Raw genomic sequence first — 23,775 nt, forward strand, 5'->3', positions numbered from 1 at the left:
CGTTTTGGAGTATTTGGTGCATTTGAAATCTTCAGGCCTCACTCTGAGCTCCCTGAAAGTTCACTTGGAGGCATTCTCAGCTTTCCATCCTCCCATTCAAGGGAAGTTGGTATTCTCAAACCCTATGATTATGAGGTTTTTGAGAGGGTATTATCCATCTTTTTCCACTAGCAAAAGAAATGGTGCCATTGTGGGACCTTAACGTGGTCCTGCCAGCACTGATTGGTCCACCATTGAAGCTGATAGCAACATGTTCATGGGCTCTCCTCTGAGCTCTCTCAGAAGACTGCCTTCCTAGTGGCTATAACATCTACAAGAATTAGTGAGTTGCAGGCCTTAATGGCAGATGCTTCATATGCTCAATTCTTCAAGGACAAGATGGCTTTAAGACCACACCGAAATTTTTTCTTTAAAGTAGTATCTCAGTTTCACCTTAATCAGATTATTTACTTACCAATATTTTTTTCCCAAACCACATTCAAGTGTGGAGGAACAGCATCTGCATAGTTTAGATCAGTGGCTCTCAAACTTTTTTTACTTGTGACTCCTTTCACATAGCAAGCCTTTGAGTGTGACCCCCCCCTTATAAATTAAAAACACCTTTTTATATATTTAACACCATTATAAATGCTGGAGGCAAAGCGGGATTTGGGGTGGAGGTTGACAGCTCATGACCTCCCCATGTAATAACCTCGTGACCCCCTGAGAGGTCCCAACCCCCAGTTTGAGAACCCGTGGTTTAAATGTAGTGGTTGGCATTTTATTTAGAAAGGACTAAGCCATTTCATTCATCACCTCAGCACTTTATTTCCTATGCTGAGCAGATGAAAGGACAACCATTCTCTGCCCAGACTATTTCCAAGTAAATAACTGCCTGAATTACTATGGCTTGTGAAGTGACTCAGATGACACCTCCACCATCATTTGTGGGCTCATTCAACGAGAGCTCATGTGACATCAGCTGCATTTCTTCGTGGTGTCTCAGTAGTGAATATCTGCGGGGCTGAGATGTGTCTTCTCTACATAGTTTTGCTAGACATTGCGCTATCACCACAGCATCAAGATCAGCTGCAAACTTTTGGGAGCAGTTCTGCACTCACTATTTAAATAATTCTGAGCCCGCTTCCCGCTGGAACTGCTTGTGAGTCATCTGATTGGAATACATGTCTACCACCACTCAAAGAATAAAAGATGGTTACTTACCTATTTTGTAACTGTTCTTCGAGATGTGGGTGCAGACATGTATTCCATGACCTACTCTCCACCCCTTTGCAATTGAGTCTTCAGCCAGGTATTTTGGCGCGAAGGAACTTGGGGTGGAGGTTGGGGCAGGAATGAGCATGATGAATATTGCAAGACAGAGTAATCCCATGCGCGCACACATGTTGTGGAATACATGTCTGCACCCACATTTCATAGAACAACAGTTATGATGCAGGTATCTTTTCTCTTGTTTGCTCAAAGAGTTGGATTTCCATCTCACTCTTTTTGTGTGTTTAAAGTTCCCATCTTCTTCTAACCAGCCAGCTACAGTAACTAAAGAAGGGAAAATAAAGAAGAAAAAAATAGTCTGTGCAATTACTTACTGCCAAATAAATGTGTTTCCGAAGTAAGGCACTCTGAATCTCTTCACAAGAGCATATTGGAGACATTCAGCATGCATGCTGTCACCTATCTGTCTGTTCAAACTCCTCCAGCTGGCAACTTGCAAGAGTCCAAACAAAATAAACCAAAAGCCCTCTCACACAAACCATCTCTAGTGCTTTTTTGCATTTCATTCTGTTTGTTGACATGAACAACGATGTATTATGTTGTAAGTAGTACCTTGCAGGTGTATCAGAATAGATGTAATTGAATTCCTACAGCTAGAGACTTTTCAGCATCCAACCAGTATTTCTTGAGTGGGCAAAAAGTGAGATATTAACTTCATTCCACCTGGCTACTAATAAGATGAAAATATGACTCAGCCTGCTGTTTATACCATTCCTTTTTAAGAGAAATGGATGTATGTAGCTGCTATTGAGAGGACCAAAACTATAAAATTTCACATTTTTGTGTCCTGAATTACTGACAGTGGGACTCTCACCATAACATGATTTCAGTAGAGAATATCTGTCTTCTAATCTTTCACAACTAAGCATAATTTTTGGTTTATAAAACCTAGATCTATGAGTTTTCTCTCCCAAGAAGTAGTAAAACAGTACAATGCAAGGGGAATTTTAAGGTATGGTCACTTATTAGGCAAGGATAATATTCCATGGTTGTGAAATGACAGAAAAAATAGGTGCATCAGGTACCTATATTTGGAATCATGCTTAGGTTAGGGCCTCTGGATTCCAACAAGAATGCAGAATAAATGCATAAGTATGCAGCAGAGCTCCATAGATGATGTGCCATGCAGAATCCTTTCAAATGAATTATGTTTGGCTTTAAGTGTTTCCTGAGCCATTTTGGTCAATTTGGTAAATGTACATTTTATCAAAGGTTTTTTTTGTTGTTTTTTAGTTGCTGAAATATAAACCTCTGGAATTAGAGACTTAATAATTGATGTGGTAAACAGTACAATAAGGTCATTATCAATAAGTAGTTTTCTGTGTCTCTACTCTAGCCGTGTCCCTTGAATTATGATGCTTAAATGGACTAGAGAACCGGCAAACCCCCCTGTGTTTCTGGGAAGCATGGTGTGCTAAATTTGGATTCTTCTTCGAGTGATTGCTCATGTGTATTCCACAGTAGGTGTGCGTGCTCGCCACGTGCACCGGTGCCGGAAGTTTTTCCCTTAGCAGTACCCGTAGTGAGGGAGCCCCGCTGTGACCCCTGGAGTGGCGCCTCTGTATCGCGCTATAAGGTGAGCTGTGCACTCCCCACCACCCTCAGTTCCTTCTTGCCGCCAGTGAAGGTAGTCGGAACTTGTGCTCCAGCTTTGCTGTAGTGTCTTCCTTAGTAGTACGATCTTCAACCGTTACTAGTTTCTCCAGTTAGTAGCCTGGCTCGGGGCATGCCCCAGGCTTCAAGTCGTGCGACTCCTGTTGCAATTCCATGCCCAGAAGCGATCCACACTCCGAGTGTCTTCTCTGTCTGGGCGAGGCTCATATAAGTGAGCGCTGTAAAATTTGTAAGTCCTTCAAACCCTGGACTAAACGTGGACATGAGATTCGACTCCGGGCTCTGCTTATGGAGTCGGTTCTGGCACCGGCACCGGCGCGCCGACCCGGCACTGGGCACCGCATCCTTGGTATGGAGCAAAGCCCCATCCACCAGTCAGCACCGCTCCCCTGCCAAGAAGCAAGGCAAGACCCAGCGGCGCCGAGACAAGGACGGGATGAAGCCGGACCCGAGTTGGGCAGCCCGCGATCCCCCTTGGAATCCAGACCTCCAACTCGCGTGGAGCGGAGTAGTCTGGCCCCGTCATTGCATGCCTACCCAATGATGAGGATTCCGTAGACACCGGAGGCAGCTCAGGCAGCACGTGACATCCTCATCATGCCGGTACCGAGCGGGCCACCTGAGTTGGGGCCCCGGTCCCGAGGAAAGCCGCCGCTGAGCGCCCATGAGCTCTCACCAGCCAGGTTGGAGGTTGAGGTCCCTGCTCGATCCACGGGGCCTTCCCGTAGCCCGCGTCTCGTTTCTGCTCCGTTGTCGTCGCCTGGGAGCGAGTCGCCGGAGTCTTCCTTGGCTCACAGGAGCCGCAGGCACCGGGACCGAAAGCGTCTACGCTCCTTGTCCAGCCGCAGTGATAGCAGGTTGCGACGCCATCGGCACCGCCAATCTTACCACGGCACATGCCAAGCTCGGAGTGCATCCCGACAGTCACCGGCACCGACGTGTTGTATCCGCGGTTGCCGACGGGAGTCCAGAGATAGCACCTCCGCCGTTTGTCTCATCGTCGTCGAGGTCTAAATCCCGGGGTCGGACCTGACATGGATGGGACCGATCGAGCCACTCCTATGGCTCCGTGCGATCCTCGGTCACTTCAGCCTCAGCTCCCAGCCACCCTTCCCCAGGCCGCATCGTCCCTCAGGAACGTGTAACCCTGGTTGGGCCTCAGCCAGCGCAGTGGCAAAGGGCACCATGGCAAGGACAGTGGTGCCAGTGGGCACCGTGGTCCCAGGCACCTGCACCACTGGGCCCCGCTCGTGGCTGGGGCGTCTCAAGCACCCTCGGCGTCTCCGCCTCAGCACCGAGAGCAGTCCTTGGGCGCCGAACCCAGACATGGAGTGCAACCTACCAGCGCCATCCGATGCCCTAGGCACAGTACCGGTTGTCTCGTCGGCACCAGACGAGTCCATAGCGGTGCCGCCTCCTCCTTCTCAGGAGGACTTCAAAGCTCATCAGGAGCTTCTCCGGCGTGTAGCCACCAACGTCCAGCTCCAGGTGGAGAAGATGGAGGAACCGTCGGACAATTTGTTTAATGTCCTGTCCTCCTCGGCATTGGGCCGCGTGGCCCTACCGCTTCACCAAGGGGTAGCCAATATTTCATTTGCTCTATGGCAAATCCCGGCCTCTCTGCCGCCCATTTCTAAGAAAGCAGAGCGGAAGTACTTTGTGCCAACAAGGGGGCATGAGTATCTCTACACTCACCCTGCCCCGAACTCACTGGTGGTGGAATTGGTCAACCACCATGAAAAACCCGGCCAGCCTGTGCCCTCCCCTAAGGACAAGGATGCGAGGAGGCTGGACACTTTTGGAAAAAAGGTTTATTCCTCTGCAAGTTTCCAGCTCAGGGTGGCAAACCATCAAGGACTCCTGAGCAGGTATGACTTTAACTTGTGGGGGCCTCTGCCTAAATTTGAGCTCTCCCTCCCAGAGAAGGACAGGAAGAAATTCAAGGCTCTAGTCGACGAGGGTGCGGCAGCAGCGAAAGCAGCTCTCCATGCAGCCTCAGGTGCGGCTGACACAGTGGCACGTTCGATGGCCTCGGCTATCTCCATGCAACGGGCATTGTGGCTTTTGCTGTCGGGGCTGTCCATGGAATCCCAGTCCCTGATGCAAGACCTGCCATTCGACGGCAAAGCATTATTTGCGGACCAAACGGATACGCGTCTGCACGAGATGAAAGACTCCCGCACCACCCTGCAGACTCGGCCTGTATGTCCCGCCAGCCAAGGACAAACCCAGGCCGCAGCCCTTGGCTCCCCCAGTAAGAGGCAGATACGAGCCCCCGTCGAAAAGGCCTAGGGATCAGAGGCACAGGTCACAGCGCCAGCCCCACGCCCCGGCCCCTCAAAGGGCAAGAGGCAAGGGAAGAGGTGGTTTTGACTCTTTGCGGGGGGCCACCTGGCCTGTTGCCAGGGAAACCTCCCAGTTAATAAAGTTGGTTTTTGGCAACTGTTTATCGACCTTCAGAGTGCATTGGTCCCGTATAACGTCGGACCAGTGGGTCCTCAGTACCATCTCCGAGGGGTACAGGCTGCAGTTTGATGCAACCCCACCACATCATCCTCCGCCCCAGGGTGTCCCTGGGGACCCAGAACACGCCCTCCTCTTAAATCAGAAGGTGACATGCCTTCTCGCCCTAGGCGCGGTGGAGAGGGTACCTCGGGAATTCCAGGGCAAAGGGTTTTACTCCCGGTATTTCCTGATCCCGAAGGCGAAAGGCGGGCACAGGCCCATCCTCAACCTGCAGAATCTCAACCGGTTTCTGGTTCGCTGCCAATTCCATATGGTGTCCCTGGCCTCTATTATTCTGTCCCTGGACCCGGGGGATTGGTTCACATCCCTAGACCTCCAGGATGCATACTTCCATATCCACATTTTCAAGGGTCACAGGCACTTCCTCCGCTTCCTGGTAGGGACAGACCATTACCAGTTTACGGTCCTTCTCTTTGGCCTTTCCACGGCCCCCAGGGTTTTTACCAAATGCATGGCGGTGGTGGCAGTCCACCTCAGGAGGAATGGGCTGCAGATCTTCCTCTACCTGGACGACTGGCTGCTCAAGGGCAAGTCTCGGTCCCAGGTGCAGGCGCAGATGGAGTTCCTGCTGCACGAGTCTAGGCCTAGTGGTGAACAAGGAAAAGTCCAGGTTAGTCCCAGTTCAGCGCATACACTTCATAGGGGCGCTGTTAGTCTCCCTGGTAGCCACTGCCTCCCTCCCCCAGGACAGGTTCGAGACACTCAAAGGTCTCATCACCTCGGTCATGGCCTTTCTGGTGACGACGACACGGGTGTGCCTTCAAATCCTAGGCCATATGGCAGCATGCACCTCCGTGGTGCGACATGCCAGGCTCAGGATGAGCCCCTTCCAACTCTGGCTGGCGTCTCAGTATTCCCAGGCCAGAGACGACCTGGACAAGGTCGTCACGTTGCCATCCAATGTAGTAGCTGACTTGCAATGGTGGTCCCTCCCGGGCAACATGCTTCAGGGTATCCCCTTCTGGGAACCCCCTCCCTCACTAGATCTGGTGTCGGACGCCTCGGGCCTGGGATGGGGAGACCATGTCGGGAGTTTCAAAACCCACAGTAGATGTTTGCCCTCGGAATTGCATCTATACATAAATGTCAGGGAGCTCAGGGCAATACCCCTGGTGTGCGTAGCCTTCAGCCAGCACATAGAGGGAGGGTGGTCAGGGTCCTCACGGACAATACGACTGCGATGTATTATATCAACAGGCAAGGGGGCACGCATTCTGTGGCCTTGTGCCAGGAAGCCCAGCTCCTGTGGGAGTTCTGTATAGCCCACAACATCCTTCTGAGGGCCTTTCACCTGCCCGGCAGGTGCAATACGCTCGCAGATCGCCTAAGCAGGTTCTTCTCCCAACAACACGGGTGGTCTCTAAACAGGGAGGTGGCCAGGCAGCTCTTCCTACAGTGGGGCACTCCTCAGGTAGATCTATTCGCCACCATCCAGAATCACCTATGCCCACGATTCTTCTCCAGGGCAGGAGAGGGCGAAGGGCTGATATTGGATGCGTTCCTAATCCCATGGTCGGTCTGTCTGTTCTACGCCTTCCCACCCTTTCCCCTTATAGGCAGGGTCCTACAGAAGGTAAAGGCAGACAGGGCTCGGATTATCCTCATACTCCCGGATTGGGCCCGTCAGCATTGGTACGGGACCCTCCTGCAGCTTTTAGTGCCCCCCTCCCCTCCATGCAGACTGCCGCTCCGACCGGACCTCTGCTCCCAGGAGGGAGGATGTCTCCTCCCCCCCAACCTGGCCACGCTTCACTTGACAGCGTGGCTGCTCCGTGGCTGACTGAGGAGGAGGGGAGGTGTTCTGAGGATGTTAGACAAGTCCTGCTCGAGAGCAGGAAACCGTCCTGGCCAAATGGTATCAGTTCTCCATGTGGGCAATGGAGGGGGTTCTTCCTCCTCCTCCGCGTCTATCCAGCTCATCTTCGATTACCTCCTGTCCCTTAGGACCCAAGGGCTGGCTCCCTCCTCGGTCAGGGTGCACCTGGCAGCCATTTTGGCTTTCCACCCCCCGGTGCAGGGCCACTCGTGTTTTCACACTGCATGACCTCCCAGTTCCTCAAAGGGCTGGATCGGGCATTCCCTTACGCTAGATCCCCGGTCCCGCTCTGGGACCTGAACCCAGTGCTCTCCCGCCTCACAGGGCTTCCATTTGAGCCCTTGGCCACGTGTTCTTGGTCTCACTTCTTGTATAAAGTGGCGTTCCTGGTAAGTATCACCTCAGCCCGCCGGGTCTTGGAGCTTAGGGCCCTGACCTCCGAAGCCCTGTATATAGTCTTCAATAGGGGTAAGGTCCAGCTCCGCCCGCACCCAGCTTTTCTGTTGAAGGTAATCTCGGCTTTTAACATGGATCAGGACATCATCCTCCCAGTCCTCTGTCCTAAGCCCCATGCCTCTAATGAGGAACAACGCCTGCACATGCTAGATGTGCGTAGCGTGCTGGCTTTTTACTTAGACCGAACCAGGCCGTTCCGTAAATCCCCTCAGCTTTTCATTGCTTCCACCGAGCGCATGAAGGGGCGACCAGTATCCACCCAGCAGATCTCCTGCTGGATCATCTCATGCATACGCACTTGTTATGACCTGGCAGGGGTTCCCCCACCTCCTATAGTGAAGGCTCACTCGACAAGAGCTCAGGCCTCGTCCGCTGCCTACATGGCTCATGTCCCTATCCAGGACATCTGCAAGGCTGCTACATGGTCCTCTGTCCATACCTTCTCATCGCACTATGCGATCATCTCCCAAACGCAGGATGACGCCAGGTTTGGTAGGGTGGTGCTCCACCCCGGTAACCCTTAAACTCCTACCCGCCTCCATCAGGTATAGCTTGGAGTTACCTACTGTGGAATACACATGAGCAATCACTCGAAGAAGAAAGGACAGTTACCTGTTCCGTAACTGACGTTCTTCGAGGTGTGTTGCTCAGGTGTATTCCACATCCCACCCTCCTTCCCCTCTGTCGGAGTTGTCTGGCAAGAAGGAACCGAGGGTGGGGGGAGTGTGCAGCTCCCCTTATAGTGTGATATAGGGGCACCACTCCAGGGGTCGCAGCAGGGCTCCCCCACTACGGGTACTGCTAAGGGAAAAACTTCCGGCACCGGTGCACGTGGCGAGCATGCACACCTACTGTGGAATACACCTGAGCAACACATCTCGAAGAACGCCAGTTACGGAACAGGTAACTGTCCTTTTTCAGGTGTCCATCACTAATGCATCAGTGCTTAGCCTCCAGAAATCCTAACTGACAGTGTGACATCTTTCAAGAAGCCAGTCTTCAAGAGTGAATGTCTGATTGAAAGTTTGCTGCTTGATTGCATCATTGGACTAAAATTCAAAGTATTTGTCACAGGGGATTTATAGCTTATTAACTTGATTACAGGCTAGCCATGTCAAAGAAGGAGGAAGTGCTGGCCTTATACCTAGCCAGTTCCTGGAAGAGAAGCGGAAGGCATTTGTTAGGAGGGACTGGGATAATTCGGGTAAGGTTTAATGCGTGTTCAGAGATGGGTTCCTTTATGATTAGCTTGCTTTGCTTTTTCCATTTACACAATAAGGCAGACCTTATAAAAGAGGCTCCACGGATGGTTTCAATACATAAAATAGATGCTAGTTATTGCAAATGTATTTTATTTTTACCTTGACTGGAAGAGCGAGAATTAAAATGTACACTCATTGTTTTCAGAGTTCTGAGCCTTTTTGCCACCTGCTGGTGAATGGTAAAATTAAGCGGGAAAATCAGCCATAGGGTGACCATTTTCAAGTTGCTTTTAAAATATATAAATTAGGGCTGTCAAGCAATTAAAAACATTAATCGTGATTATTGTGCGATTAAAAAATTAATCACGATTAATCACAGTGTTAAAGAATAATAGAATACCATTTATTTAAATATTTTTGGATGTTTTCTACATTTTCAAATATATTGATTTCACTTACCACACAGAATACCAAGTATAGTGATCGCTTTATATTACTTTTTGTTACAAATATTTGCACAGTGAAAAACAAAAGAAATTTTTTCAGTTCATCTAATACAAATAATGTAGCGCAATCTCTTCATCATGAAAGTTGAATTTACAGATGTAGAATTATGTACAAAAAAAACTGCACTCAAAAATAAAACAATGTAAAATTTTAGAACCTTCAAGTCCACTCAGTCCTACTTCTTGTTCAGCCAATTGCTCAGACGAACAAGTTTGTTTACATTTGCAGGAGATAATGCTGCCTGCTTCTTGTTTACAGTGTTAGCTGTAAGTGACAACAGGTGCTTGCATGGCACACTTGTAGCCAGCATCGCAAGATATTTACATGCCAGATGCTCAAAAGCAGGGGTAGGCAACCTATGGCACGGGTGCCGAAGGCGGCACAGGAGCCGATTTTCAGTGGCACTCTCACTGCCCGGGTCCTGGCCACCAGTCCAGGGGGCTCTGCATTTTAATTTAATTTTAAATGAAGCTTCTTAAACATTCTGAAACTTTATTTACTTTACATACAACTATAGTTTAGTTAGATATTATAGACTTATAGAAAGAGACCTTCTAAAAAGGTTAAAATGTACTATTGGCACGCAAAACCTTAAATTAGAGTGAATAAATGAAGACTCAGCACACCACTTCTGAAAGGTTGCCGACCCCTGCTCTAAAGATTCATATGTCCCTTCGTGCTTCAATCACCCTTCCAGAGGACATGCGTCCATGACGATGACGGGTTCTGTTCAATAACGATCCAAAGCAGTGCGGAGTGACACACATTCATTTTCATCATCTGTGTCAGATGCCACCAGCAGAAGGTTGATTTTCTTGGTGGTTCAGATTCTGCAGCTTCTACATCTGAGTGTTGCTCTTTTAAAACTTCTGAAAGTATGCTCCACACCTCCTCCCTCTCAGATTTTGGAAGGCACTTCAGATTTTTAAATCTTGGGTCAAGTGCTGTAGCTATCTTTGGAAATCTCACATTGGTACCTTCTTTGCGTTTTGTCAGATCTGAAGTGAAAGTGTTCTTAAAACAAACCACATGTGCTTGGATCATCATCCAGGACTGCTATAACATGAAATATATGGCAGAATGCTGGTAAAACAGAGCAGAAGACATACAATTATCCTCCAAGGCGTGCAGTCAAAAATTTAATTAATACATTTTTTTAAACGCGTGTCATCAGCATGGAAGCATGTCTTCTGGAATGGTGGCCAAAGCATGAAGGGGCTTTCGAATGTTTAGCTTATCTGGCACACAAATTCCTTGCCATGCCCGCTACAAAACTGCCATGTAAATGCCTGTTCTCACTTTCAGGTGACATTGTAAATAAGAAGCAGGCAGCATTACGTCCCATAAATGTAAACAAACTTGTTTGTCTTAGCGATTGGCTGAACAAGAAGTAGGACTGAGTGGACTTGTAGGCGCTAAAGTTTTACATTGTTTTGGGTTTTGAGTACAGTTCTGTAACAAAAAAAAATGGACATTTGTAAGTTTTATTGCATTATGGTACTTGTATCAGATGAATTGAAAAACACTATTTCTTTGTTTATCATTTTTATAGTGCAAATATTTGTAATAAAGTATATAAAATGAGCACTGCGCACTTTGTATTCTGTGTTGTAATTGAAATCAATATATTTGAAAATGTAGAAGAGCATCCAAAATATGTAATACATTTCAATTGGTATTCTATTGCTTAACAGTGCGATTAAAAAAAGTGCTATTAATTGTGATTAATTTTTTTGAGTTAATCGCATGAGTTAACTGTGATTAATCAACAGCCCAAATGTAAATATTTACTGGAAACTGTTTTGACCCTTTCCTATTCGTTTCTAGAAAATTATTTTGTTTTCTGGTACATTTATGTAGAGCATTAGCTTTTATGTGTCTGCTATACCATTTAAAGTATATGCAAAGAGGATTTAATAATGATTAGTCTCTCCAATAAAGGTCATACTGTGTCTCTGGTTTAAAAAAAAAAAGTGCAACCATCCTTCAAAATATGGCTGTCTTTTTAGTTAACCCTAAAATCTACATAGAGTAAGCCACCATGAAAAGATATTTATCAAAAAGTGAGTTTGAGAGCTTTCAGTATTCTTGTCTATTTTACTTTCAGGGCCCTTTTGTGGAACAATAAGTAGCAAAAAAAAGAAAAAGATGATGTACCTCACAACTAGAAATGCAGGTACTTTTTAGTCTTGCATCATGAGTAAAATCTAGTGGAATAGTGTACAAGTCCAGTATGTTGTAGAGTTTCTGAATCTGCATTTTAAACGTAGGTTATCACACTGGGTATAGCAGATTAAACTACCATGACAGTGAATGCCTATGTTATAGGAGAAAGTTTTAAAATAAATTATAGTAGCTTGATTTGCAAATTGATCAGCTAGATCAGAAATTATAAACAGGGTAGTTTTTGTGGTAAAGTCATGGTGCCCAAAGAAAAGTTGTAACTCTTGAGCAGATGTATTAGGGGATCAAAGGATTAAAGAACAATTTTCAAATGCTTAAACACCACTGGCACAGTGGTAAATGCTGGCATGGTGTCATAGGCACTGACTGCATGGGTGCTCCAGAGCTGGAGCAGCGACGGGAAAAAAAAATGTTGGGTGCTTAACACCCATTGGCAGCCCCCCATCAATGCCTTCTCCCAACCCCTCCAGCCCGCCAGAGGCCCTTCTGATCAGCACCTCCTCCCCCTCTCCGCCCCCCCAGCACCTCCTGCCTGCCATGGATCAGTTGCTCCATGGCATTCAGGAGGCGCTGGGGGAGAGCAGGGGGGGAGTGCGCTCGGGGGAGGAGGTGGGAAGCGGCAGGGCAGGGATGGGAAGAAGCAAGGACCCTTGGGGAAGAGGTGGAGTTGGGGGCAGGGCCTGGGACGGAGCTGGGGGGTGGGGGGGAGCACCCATGGCACATTAGAAAGTCAGCACCTATGCATGGTGTGACTATTGCCTACATTTCCGAAAAACAATCCTACTATAGAATCACTGTTTAGAGCAGATGGTCATTGAAAGAATCTACAGTATTCCCATTTCTGTTTATACATATGAAAACTGTGATAAAAATATCAGATAAAAATACCTTTTAAGTACTATTTACTGTAATATGTAATATGTGAATACAGAATAGAATTGCTGGTTTTCTACAAATGGTAATGACTTGATCTGCATTTAATATTTTGTCACTGTTTTCTATATAGAATTTGATCGTCATGAAATCCAGATATATGAGGAGGTAGCCAAAATGCCTCCTTTTCAGAGGAAGACATTGGTCTTAATAGGGGCCCAGGGAGTGGGTCGAAGAAGCTTGAAAAACAGATTTATAGTATTGAATCCTATTAGGTTTGGAACTACAGTGCCATGTAAGTTATCAACACTCCAACTGTCAGATCCTTTTGAAGCCTGTAATTCATCTGGAAAAATTTACTCTAATCTGAAGCTTGTTGTAGTGACTCAATCTGGGAGTAATAATTGTGGGTTGAAAACTTTGACTGGAGAATGAAATATGTTTTCAATCTCCTCAATAAGTAGGAAGACCCTATTTCTGTGTTAATGACATCTAACTACCAGCCAAACTTTTGTCTGCTCATGCGGAAGACAGGAGTTCCCTTGCATTCATCTGGCAGTATTATTCAAGTATATCTATTTTGGGGTTTTCCTATAGTTCAGTATCAGAGGGGTAGCCGTGTTAGTCTGGTTCTGTAGAAGCAGCAAAGAATCCTGTGGCACCTTATAGACTAACAGATGTTTTGCAGCATGAGCTTTCGTGGGTGAATACCCACTTCTTCGGATGCAAGCAGTGGCCTATAGTTCAGGTTATCATCAATATCTGAATGCTTCTAAAAATTCCTGATAAATTTTAATAATCAACAGTTACTAGAATTTTGCTTAGAAACTCATTTTATTGTTTTATTGTTTATTGTTTATCTTTCTCTGTATGTGAAACTAAAACTTCATATGAAAATTTTAGTTCATGGATTTAGCCCTAGGGATTAATAAACTATGAATTCTGTTTTATTGGTTGTTAATGTTATAAACTGAGGGATGAGAGGCCAGTTGATGTAATTTCTTCCTACTTCTTCCAGCACCAGCCCTTTCCCTCTCTGCTCTGGTCTTTCTTCCTTTTAGCTGCTGAAAAAGCTGCCCCTTCCTGCAGTATTAGAATTTTTTCCTACCTTGCACTTTCTGAAAGAACCCCTTCCTTCCTGTCTGCCAGACCACCCCTTCTGGCTGACCTCTGAGCACATTCCTTGCTCCATCCCCATTATGCCAAGCCACTTCTAAGAGCCATCTGTTCACTTCTGCCTCATAGTGTGTGGCAAAGAATAGGGCTGGCAGTAGTGGGGATGTGGGCAAGTCTGAAAGACAAGCCAGGAGTGTCTTGTGATTGAGGTGGGGAAACCAGATAGCCCTAGGAGTCCTAATCTCTTTCCTCATCTGTAATGCTCACCAAACCTCCAAACTGGTCCATGCCATTAGAATCAATGTGCATATCTGCTAGCATAATCTGTCCAAAGGAACCTGTGCTGGGAATGAGGTTAATAATCCATGTAGGCAAAGGGTAATGCACAACATGACATTAACAATAAATTGTCTAAAAATTAACAAATTATAGGTTTCTGTAAGATGTCATAACTGCAGATAAGTAATAAATGAGATCTCACAATTAGCATATGTGCCAACATTATTTATTTATTGTTTAATCTATTTAGAGCACTTTTGGCCACTTGAATAGGAATGTCACAGAACTCAGAGAAGACATGGTCCATGTGTCAAAGATCTGACAACTTAAATAGACAAGGCAAATTACCAAGCAGTAAACCAGCAACATATAAACAAAACATGTAAAGTTAAATAGTATTTAATCAAGCTACCATAATAACTTATTTGGAGATTCATATAAGTACATATTCAGTAATATTAGTGTATGTCTGTACACATGCATGCATGCGTGTGTGTGTATGTGGATATAAATGATGTATACTTAAAACTGCTTTCATATGCAGAACTACACCTAAATAAATAAATTATATACATATTCCTACTTGGAGATAGGAATGGGCTCAGAAAGGCATCACAGTTTCTATAATTGAACGGTAAAATGTTTTCAGATTTTTCATTAAATATTTTTTTCTCTTTATCAGAGTTGTATTCTCCCTCAAATATTGTCAGTATTGATCCCCACTCTTGGGATGTGTATGTGCATACCTTCTGGCACTGAGTTAGAATCCTCTGGATTCTGTGGATTTGGATTCAGTGCAAAGTCTACCTTCCCTCCTCTGCAGCGTTCATAATATCTATTTTGGATATGAAGTCTTCCATTGCTCACTTTCCAAATGCCATTTCAAGCTCCTCAGATCCCCTGTCTAGTCCATCCAGGTTTTTATACCATACTCATCACTGTGGTGTCTGATGCATCATAAGAAGCTAGTGAGACTTGTGGTTTTCTATAATAATGATGAAAACTACTTAACTATAATAAAACACATTTAATATTTTATTATTCATTTGTATAACAATATCACCTAGAGGCCCCATTCAGGATCAAGCTCCATTGTACTGTGTGCTGTACAGAATAAAAAGACAGCATTTGCCCTGAAGAGTTTACTACCTAATTTAAGATAAGATGTGACAAACAGTAGGAAGGAGTGGTGGAGGGACCATCAGAGAAGCTGTAAAAAGGACATGCATTTATGTAGGGAAGTTTTGAGCACAGCTAGATAGTTTTAGTTGTCAATTTTTTAAAAAATGCTATTATAAGAAATAAATAAGACAAATATTAGAAGCTTGTACTGGCCAACTGCCTAATTACTATCACTTGAAAATTTACCATAGGCTTTACAATAGAAGTGGGTCTTGAAGGAGGAATGGGTAATTAGTGTTTTTCTACGGCTTTTCCACTTCCACACTGTGTGTCTGAGAGAGAGAGAAAATAAATGTGTTGTGGGATCAGCTGGAAAGAGCCTAAGTCTCATTGAAAGTCAGTGGGACTTAGGCTCCTATGTATCTAAGTCATCTTTGAAAATGGGACTTAGGTGCTGTTGAAAATCTTACACAATAGTGATTGACGAAGAGGCATAGTGAATTTGGGATATGGAATGATGAAGGTGAGGGAATAAATGAAAGGGTAGATGAAATGAGGGAGGGAAGAGAGTAAGGGCAGAGGGAATTGGTTTGGGAGGAATTATGCTCATAAGTTTTGAACATGAGCTTGGACAGTGGTTTGTTCCCCACACAGAAAAGACACACATTATATGTACATGGCTTTACACCCAATCAATCTTCAGATGTCTTGGGAGTTTTTATATCCAGTGATTTGCCAAAAATTTCTATTTAGTTACTTCACGAAAGCCAAGGGATGATGAAAAAGATGGGCAAGCATACAGATTTGTGTCACGAGCTGAAATGGAGGCAGATATTAAAGCTGGCAGATACTTAGAACATGGAGAGTATGAAGGAAACCTTTATGGCACCAAAATAGATTCCATCCTTGAAGTGGTTCAGACTGGAAGGACATGCATCTTGGATGTGAACCCACAGGTATGTAATGTGTCATGTATCCTAAGATGAATATCAGAGTGTTGAAGAGATATGTTTTAAATTTAAAGACTTGTAAGCTAGTCTTGTATCCTACAGTACCATGGAAGATTCAGAAGTTAGTTTGGATTTTTAACATTTTGAGGTGGAAGAGATCAGGAATGTGAAAAGGCAGTTTAGGCCTGTAACAGAGAGTGTTTTGCATTGCTGATCAGTAATCCATTTGGCCAATGAAAGAGTGATGTTGAACATTTCAAAGGGGAGTTTCATAGCATCCTTTGGCAAGGTAGCATTTTGAGGATGGGATAGGAGTGCAAAAATTGTCTTGTTATTTTGTTAATGGTACCAGATTAAAATTGCAGTACTTCAGTGATTAGTGACTGAGAAGTACAGTGACTTATTCTCATTTTTAACTAATTCAATTTAGTGTTTTGGGGGGGGTTGTTTTTGTTTGTTTGTTTTTGTGTGTTTTCTTGTTTCTAGGCCTTGAAAGTATTGAGGACTTCAGAGTTTATGCCCTATGTAGTGTTTATTGCTGCTCCAGAGTTAGAGACTCTGCGTGCTATGCACAAGGCTGTGGTGGATGCTGGAATTACAACCAAACTTCTAACAGTAAGCAAATTCTTCCATATATAGTTTCTTTTTCACAGGATTTTCTTAAACCTTTTTCCTTTTCAAGAAGTTCTTTGTAACACATGTGAGTGTAATGTCTTGCTGAGGAAGATTAGGCAAGATTTATGTTAGATTACATAATACAGAGTAATTTAAACTGATCATATACTACTAACACAAGTTGTTATGTTCTGACAAGAATTGATAGATTTTTAAATAAAGGTAATTAATTTATTATGGTGGCACCCCCTATAATTTGGTTTACCTAATACTTTCTGTTATAAAGGATTCTTAAAACTTTTCTTTGGGATGTTCTCACACCTCCACTGTTTGCAGTAGACCGTTGATATTTGAGAGGCAGAATCTTTTAGGGCTGCAGAGGTAGCTTTTCTTTGTCCAATGAAGTTCCATTGAGATTTGTCTAAAATATAAATGATTTAAAAATCAAAATGGTCCTTCTCTCCTTTGTGTTCCTTGGAAAGATTTTGACAGCCTGTCAATCACTGAACAGGCTTGTGGTGCTGCTACCACAGCAGCAGCACGTCCTGCACTGGGAACACCTGGGAGCTGCTGGGGGGAGGGGAGATGATGGAGAGCCAAGCTGGGTTCATCTGCCCCTGTAAATTACCTGGCTGCAACACATGGAGTCAAGTGGTCCCATAGACTAGGAGCTCCCCTAACTCCTTGGGGAGAGCAGAGGGCAGGGGAGAGAATATGAGCTGTGCTTCCTCAGGCTATCCCATAGACCAAGCACATGATACCAATCCACCCTCGGGTCAACACACTGGGCAGGAACTCCCCCAACTCCAGCAGCATAAGGGAGAGAGCTGGGCTGGGCTCCTCCTTGGATCCACCATCTGAACCCAGTAACCCATTTCTTCCCCTGTCCTGTATGAGAAAACAGCCTTCTCCTGCTGCCAGTTGATGTTTTAGTAGAAGCAATTTCTGTTGTAATACCAAAGGTTGAAATCCTACTGATGATTCATGATTGTGGTACAATATTCTTACATTTGCACATAAAATAATTAGTTTTTACCTTTTTCTTTTTAAAATTGGAAAACAGATTGCCTGTGCAACTGTAAATCTGGCATTTCCTGACTTTCAAGTGTGACTTTGCAACCTAAAGAATGTTCTTTTAATGTGTTTTTGTTCTGCCTTTTATATATGTATGTATACAGAATCTGTGTGTGTATTTTACACACACAGACAGAAAGTGTGTATTTGTTTAATATTATCTGTTTATGCGGCCACTTCTGAGTAAATGGGTGCATTTGGATGATAATATAATGTATGGTGATATACCTATCTCATAGAACTGGAAGGGACCCTGAAAAGTCATGAAGTCCAGCCCCCTGCCTTCACTGGCAGGACCAAGTACTGATTTTGCCCCAGTTCCCTAAGTGGCCCCCTCAAGGATTGAACTCACAGCCCTGGGTTTAGCAGGCCAATGCTCAGACCACTGAGCTATCCCTCCCCCCATTGAATCTGTTTTGCATACTAGTGGATTATTTTAAATCACTTCTAATATAACAAGCAATTGCAAATTTCCCTACTGCTTTTGGCTGTTTTGGTGCTAAATTAGCATTCCTCCTTTAGAAAAGAGGAACTTAAGAATGGCCATATTGGATCAGACCAATGGTCCATCTAGCTCAGTATCCTGTCTTCCAACAGCAGCCAATGCAGGTGCTTCAGAGGGAATGAACAGATTCCCTCAGGGCAATTAGTGAGTGATCCATCCTATCTTCCACTCCCAGCTTCTGGCAGTGAGAGGCTAGGGACACCAGAGCATGGGGTTGCATCTCTGACTGTCTTGGCTAATAGCCATTGATGGAGCTATCCCCTATGAACTTAACTATTTCTTTTTTTGGAACCCAGTTATAGTTTTGACCTTCACAACATCCACTGGCAACAAGTTTGACTTTGTGTTGTATGAAGTTTGTTTGTTTTAAACCTCCTGCCTGTTAATTTTACTGGCTGACCCCTAATTCTTTTGTTATGTGACGGGGAAAATAAACTTCCCTATTCACTTTCTCCACATTATTCACATTTTATAGATCTCTGTCATATCCCCCCTTTGTTGTCTCTTTTCTAAACTGAAACTTCTCAATCTTTTTAATCTCTCCTTATATGAAAACTGTTCCATAGTCTTAATCATTTTTGTTGCCCTTCTGTGTACCTTTTCCAATTCTAATGCATCTTTTTTAGATGGGACAACTAGAACTGCATGTAGTATTCAATATGTGGGCATAGCATGGATATATATAGTGGCATTATGATATCTACTGTCTTCTTATTGTGACAGACCCAGATCAGTGGGGTATAGGAGTCTGGTCCTGTTGGTATCCAGGGAGTGGGTGGGCAAAGCCCGCCCACTGCTAAAGGACCTCCCCCCAGCCTAAGGGGAGAATCCACAGGTCTGTGATACCAAATAATTCTGGGGGACAACTAATGAAATAACAGGAACAGGAGTGAGGTTACAGGAGTCTGGTAGAGGACAAATATACTGGCCACTGGATGAACAATTTTCTGTTCCCTGAGTGACCAGAGCAGGGGCTGCCCTAGAGCAATCAGGAACCTGCTAGAACCAGTTAAGACAGGCGAGCTAATCAAGACACCTGGAGCCAATTAAGAACTTTCTAGAATCAATTATGGCAGGCAGGCTAATCAGGACACCTGGTTTTAAAAGGACCTCCCATCAGTTAGTAGGAGTGTATGCAAGGAGTGAGAGAGTGCGCTGCTGGAGGAGTGAATGATTCCTGAAAATATTACCTCCACACTCATTGCATCCAACAGTTCCACATACAAAATAAGTAGCTGCAGTAAAAGGTCTCTTTGGGCAGATAGGCACCAGCTGATCAGAGCATTTATGTATGTATGTAAGTTTGAGCACATGTTTATGTGCTTTCCTGAATTGGGGCTGGTAGTCACCTTTCAAATTTAGCAGATTTTGAAAGTTTTGCCCTTACTTGGTGACAGATTTCAGAGTGGTAGCCGTGTTAGTCTGTATCAGCAAAAAGGAGGAGGAGTACTTGTGGCACCTTAGAGACTAAGGTGTATTCCAAGTACTCCTCGTTCTTTTTGCTCATACTGTTACCCAAATTACATTAAGCATACCTTCTTCCATCTCCAGCAAATATTTTAAACTTTACTTCCAAGTATTTGTAGTAAATGAAAACTTTCGTTCAATATTGCAACTAAACTGAAAGTCAATTGCACTACCTGACAAACTGATGTTACTAATTGTTTCATTCATTTATCTTTGTTTGAACTTGTAATGAACTGCTAATGTCACAATTTTTAATTAGTCTCCAAATCTTTTCAACAGGACACTGATTTGAAAAAAACAGTTGATGAAAGTGCACGTATTCAGAGAGCATACAACCACTATTTTGATCTCATCATTGTAAATGACAATCTAGACAAAGCCTTTGAGAAGCTACAGACTGCTATAGAGAAATTGAGGTTGGAGCAACAATGGGTCCCAATTAGTTGGGTATACTGACAGATTTTTGAAGATGGACTTAGCTAACAAATGAAATTAGCTGCAACAAACATTCTCAGAAGACATTCTGTAGAGATGGAAGATACCTGCAGCACCCTTGCATTTTTATGCTGTGTATATTCAGATGATAGTACACTATTCTGAGTTTTTATATAACATATTGAAGGAAAAGTGTACTTAAATATGTAATTTATTTTAATTTTTCTAACTTTTTACAGATAACCTTTCTATTCATGTCACATGAAGGAAATGCGTTGAAGCATTTTTATATGTTTTAATTTAGTACCTTTGCCTTTTTCATCTAAACTTCCAAGTCATTCACTTTAACATTTACATTTTGGTCTTACATTTTCACTGTGATAAGGAAGGATACTTGAAACAATTTTTGTAAAACTCTTGTTCAAGTTAGTGTTCATCTGGTCAAAGGTCAGTTGTTATTAGGAAAAAACACTAATTCTTTTCCTAATAGGCACCTTTAAATTATTTTTTTTTATGGGAGCAGAATTTTAAATATTAAAGCAGCAACCAGCACTGCTTTGCTACATTGCTCTGACATTTTTCTGCTCAATGTTTATACACGTTTGCAGTTTCATGGTTTCTTGTTGTCTATTTTGATTTAGACAGATGTACTGTAGACTTCCCCTCTGTGTACCGTTAAAAAACCAATAATATAAAACAATATCTTGCACTCTACTTATTAGGCTGTTCTTGGGAGCCAGCCTTTTAGCCCTTTACAGTTGAGGTACTGATGTCAGAAAGGTTGTATGTAATGTAAATCATTGTAGTTAGGATCATGGTGAAGTAGCTGAGAAGAGAGCCTTATACTGCAGAGCCTTACAAGGAGGCTTGGTGTGTAGGACTATTTATTCACACTTGTGAAAACACATGGCTAAAGAAACCTGCTTTTTTATTGATACCTTGTTCGGTATTTGTATATTGATCTGTGAATTGAGTTCCTGTGATATTTAGCTGGCTCTTATTTTACATTTTGGAATATTGTGAGTGATCAGCTGTTGTGTTTTATGAAATGTGATGTGATGAAATTTTTGTGCTATTTGTTGTGTTTAAACTGCATTCTTCATTGGATAGCTTGTGTTGGAAAGTTGTTGTCAGATGCTAAAAATCAATGTTATTTATATTTTGTTTTATAACAGGATTTTTTTGTTTTGTGATGAAATAATTCTCAATTCAGTAGACTCACTGGCATAATTCCTGTTATCTCCAAGTTCATACTGATTCATATTTTCAAGACTTTTACTAATATAAATTCTCCTTAACAAGTATAAAATGAAAATACAAATTGTCACTAAGACAAACTTTTCTTGTGACCATATTTTATATTACACTAGCTCTTGTATATAGTCACATTTCTTCATCAGTTACCAGCTTTATGAGCCTAAATTACAGTCATCTATCCACTTAATTTATTTTCTCTCTGATGACAGGCACCTGTCTTCTGAAGTTTTTTCCAGGCCAAAGCATATTACACAGAATGCCAACAAAAAGAGGACTTCTGCTGAATTCTCTTTCTGATGAAAAGCCCAAAAGAGTAGATACACTGTAAAAACAATAGTGTGCTCTTGGGCTTTTAAAGATTTTTGATTATGTACACAAGAAAACAGGGTTCAGGTAGTTTAATGTAGTTACTTTATACAAAGAAACTGTGAGTCTCAAAAGTTATAGACAATCAAAAAACCCCTAAAATATTTTTCAAAGAGTCCAGTATATTTTGTAAATGTTCCACAAAATCTTGCATAGCCTTGGTCGTCTCTGTGGCTCTTGGTATTGAGATTTCAGTTTTTTAAAGTGAGTCTGAAACGTTTAAGGAAAACTTGTATCACTACTTTGTTTTTATTCTGTTAAATTCTTCAAAGTATATATGGGTTTGTTTTTTTCTTTTTAAAAGTTTGGTAGATTTCATAATATTTGGTGCCATCATGACACTTTTTTCCATTTGGTACTCTCAGGAGACTAGGTTCTATGATGCTACTGCTCTAAAGGTACTTTGAGGAATAGATCTATTGTTGCCAACAAATAGCAGAGCCTTTGCTTGAATATTTTAAAGATTCAATCTTGGTACTATAGGACTTTATAGCTATGATTGATCTATCAGTGTCCTTGTTGTACACTATGTAATAGGAGATAAACGTGTGCTGTATGTGGGAAATGTTATCTAGACAGACACTGCGCCTTTCATTATGAGTTATAAACGACTAACTCCTGAACTGTGATGCCAAAAGTGGGTTGAGCTAGCTCCTCCCTAATGAGTGACATTAGAAGATTTTACTTTCCACACTGTAGTGCCGTATATTGCAAATTTCACTTACTCTGCAGATTTGTCAGAGCGTATTTCCCCAAATGGAAATGTAGGCACCAAGGTATAGTCAGAAAACTACTGTACTACTTCCAGTACCATCATAGAAATAGGACTGTCAAAAGGGACAGTGTGGTGGTGGTTTGTGCTGGGGCCTAGGCCCTCCTGTGTTCAGTAGCATGCAAAATGTGAAATTTATCACACTGGAGCCTATCGTAAGTGCCATCAGGCCTGCTGTATCCTTTTAGGTATTGTCTTTAATGTAGAAGCAGCTGGGGAGTGTGATTCTGGGACTCCCTCACAGGAAGGATTGTCTGACAGGATGTATATAAGAACCTAATGTATCAAAACCTTTATGGGGATTATCTGGATCTCTACACTTAAGGTGGTAAGCAACGTAAACTCTTTACCAGACTTTTTAACCAAATCTTTCAAATTTAGTGAAGTATGCTTTCCTCGTTGAGGACCAGGTTAGCTATATAAACACACCTGCTTTGGATTTAAAACAACTGTCAAGAAAACATTGGAACTTTTCTTTAAACTATAAAAAATAGGTTTTCAGCACATATGGTCACTCAAATTGCTGAATTTTTTTCTTTTACTCTTTTAAAAAAAAGTCTTCTAGTCTGACAGCAATGAGAATTTTGAGTTCAAACTAACCTTTTAGAGAGGTTGCCATTCACCAGAGGGTTAGAGAATGAAGATGCTATTTCCACCATAACTACGGTGATAGCTTCATCTCATAATACATATTGGTAGGAAGGGTGGTAGGCTAGAACAGTGGTTCTCAACCTTTCCAGACTGTTACACTACTTTCAGGAGTCTGATTTGTCTTGCGTACCTCAAATTTCACCTCACTTAAACTACTTGCTTACAAAATCAGACATAAAACAAAAGTGTCACAGCACACTATTACTGAAAAATTCTTACTTTCTCATTTTTACCATATAATTATAAAATAAATGGATTGGAATATAAATATTGATTGTACTTACATTTCATTGTGATACTTGAGCCTTATCATTCTGGGAGGCAGTGAAGCAACAGCAACAATTAAGTTTTTCTCCACATTGAGTCTATTCCTACTCTTTGTCTTGATGGGAGTCATAACAGAAAATGAGTCTTCACAAAAATATGTTGACCCAAAAGGTAACTGAACATCCAAAGCATGGTTCCCAAGGTCACTGTACTCTTTCCATACTAACCCAGTTCTGGTGTTTAGTACAGAGTCTTTAAACTTCATTTGCCGACCTTGGACTTAGAATGGCTCAAGAAGATTTTCTTGCCGCCTGGAAGAGAGGTTACTGCTGTTAACATCTGACAAAATTGATGTTTTGAATGGGTTTCTTACCCAGTCGAGTTAAGCTAAGTTGTGTTGAATGTTGGGGCAATGTTGTTACCCTAAAATTTTAGACGCCAGTTACGTT

At 43.2% G+C, this 23,775-nt stretch overlaps 1 protein-coding gene across 5 annotated transcripts in view; it reads left to right on the forward strand.

The window, feature by feature from the left end:
- Positions 1-23,775, forward strand: part of MPP6 (membrane palmitoylated protein 6) — a 133,732-nt gene that overhangs the window by 101,926 nt on the left and 8,031 nt on the right. For 3 of the 5 annotated variants that reach the window (XM_039523457.1, XM_039523455.1, XM_039523456.1), the window contains exons 7-12: positions 8,789-8,888; positions 11,501-11,569; positions 12,584-12,745; positions 15,721-15,923; positions 16,404-16,532; positions 19,858-21,392. In XM_039523457.1, coding sequence (XP_039379391.1) covers positions 8,789-8,888; positions 11,501-11,569; positions 12,584-12,745; positions 15,721-15,923; positions 16,404-16,532; positions 19,858-20,034 — 840 coding nt within the window. In that variant the 3' untranslated portion in view covers positions 20,035-21,392. Of the gene's footprint in view, positions 1-8,788; positions 8,889-11,500; positions 11,570-12,583; positions 12,746-15,720; positions 15,924-16,403; positions 16,533-19,837; positions 21,393-23,775 lie in introns of those variants that run through there. The other 2 variants (XM_039523459.1, XM_039523458.1) reach the window with 2 other exon arrangements.

This window comes from Mauremys reevesii, linkage group 2 (genome assembly GCF_016161935.1).
Source record: "Mauremys reevesii isolate NIE-2019 linkage group 2, ASM1616193v1, whole genome shotgun sequence".
Taxonomy (NCBI): Eukaryota; Metazoa; Chordata; order Testudines; family Geoemydidae; genus Mauremys; species Mauremys reevesii.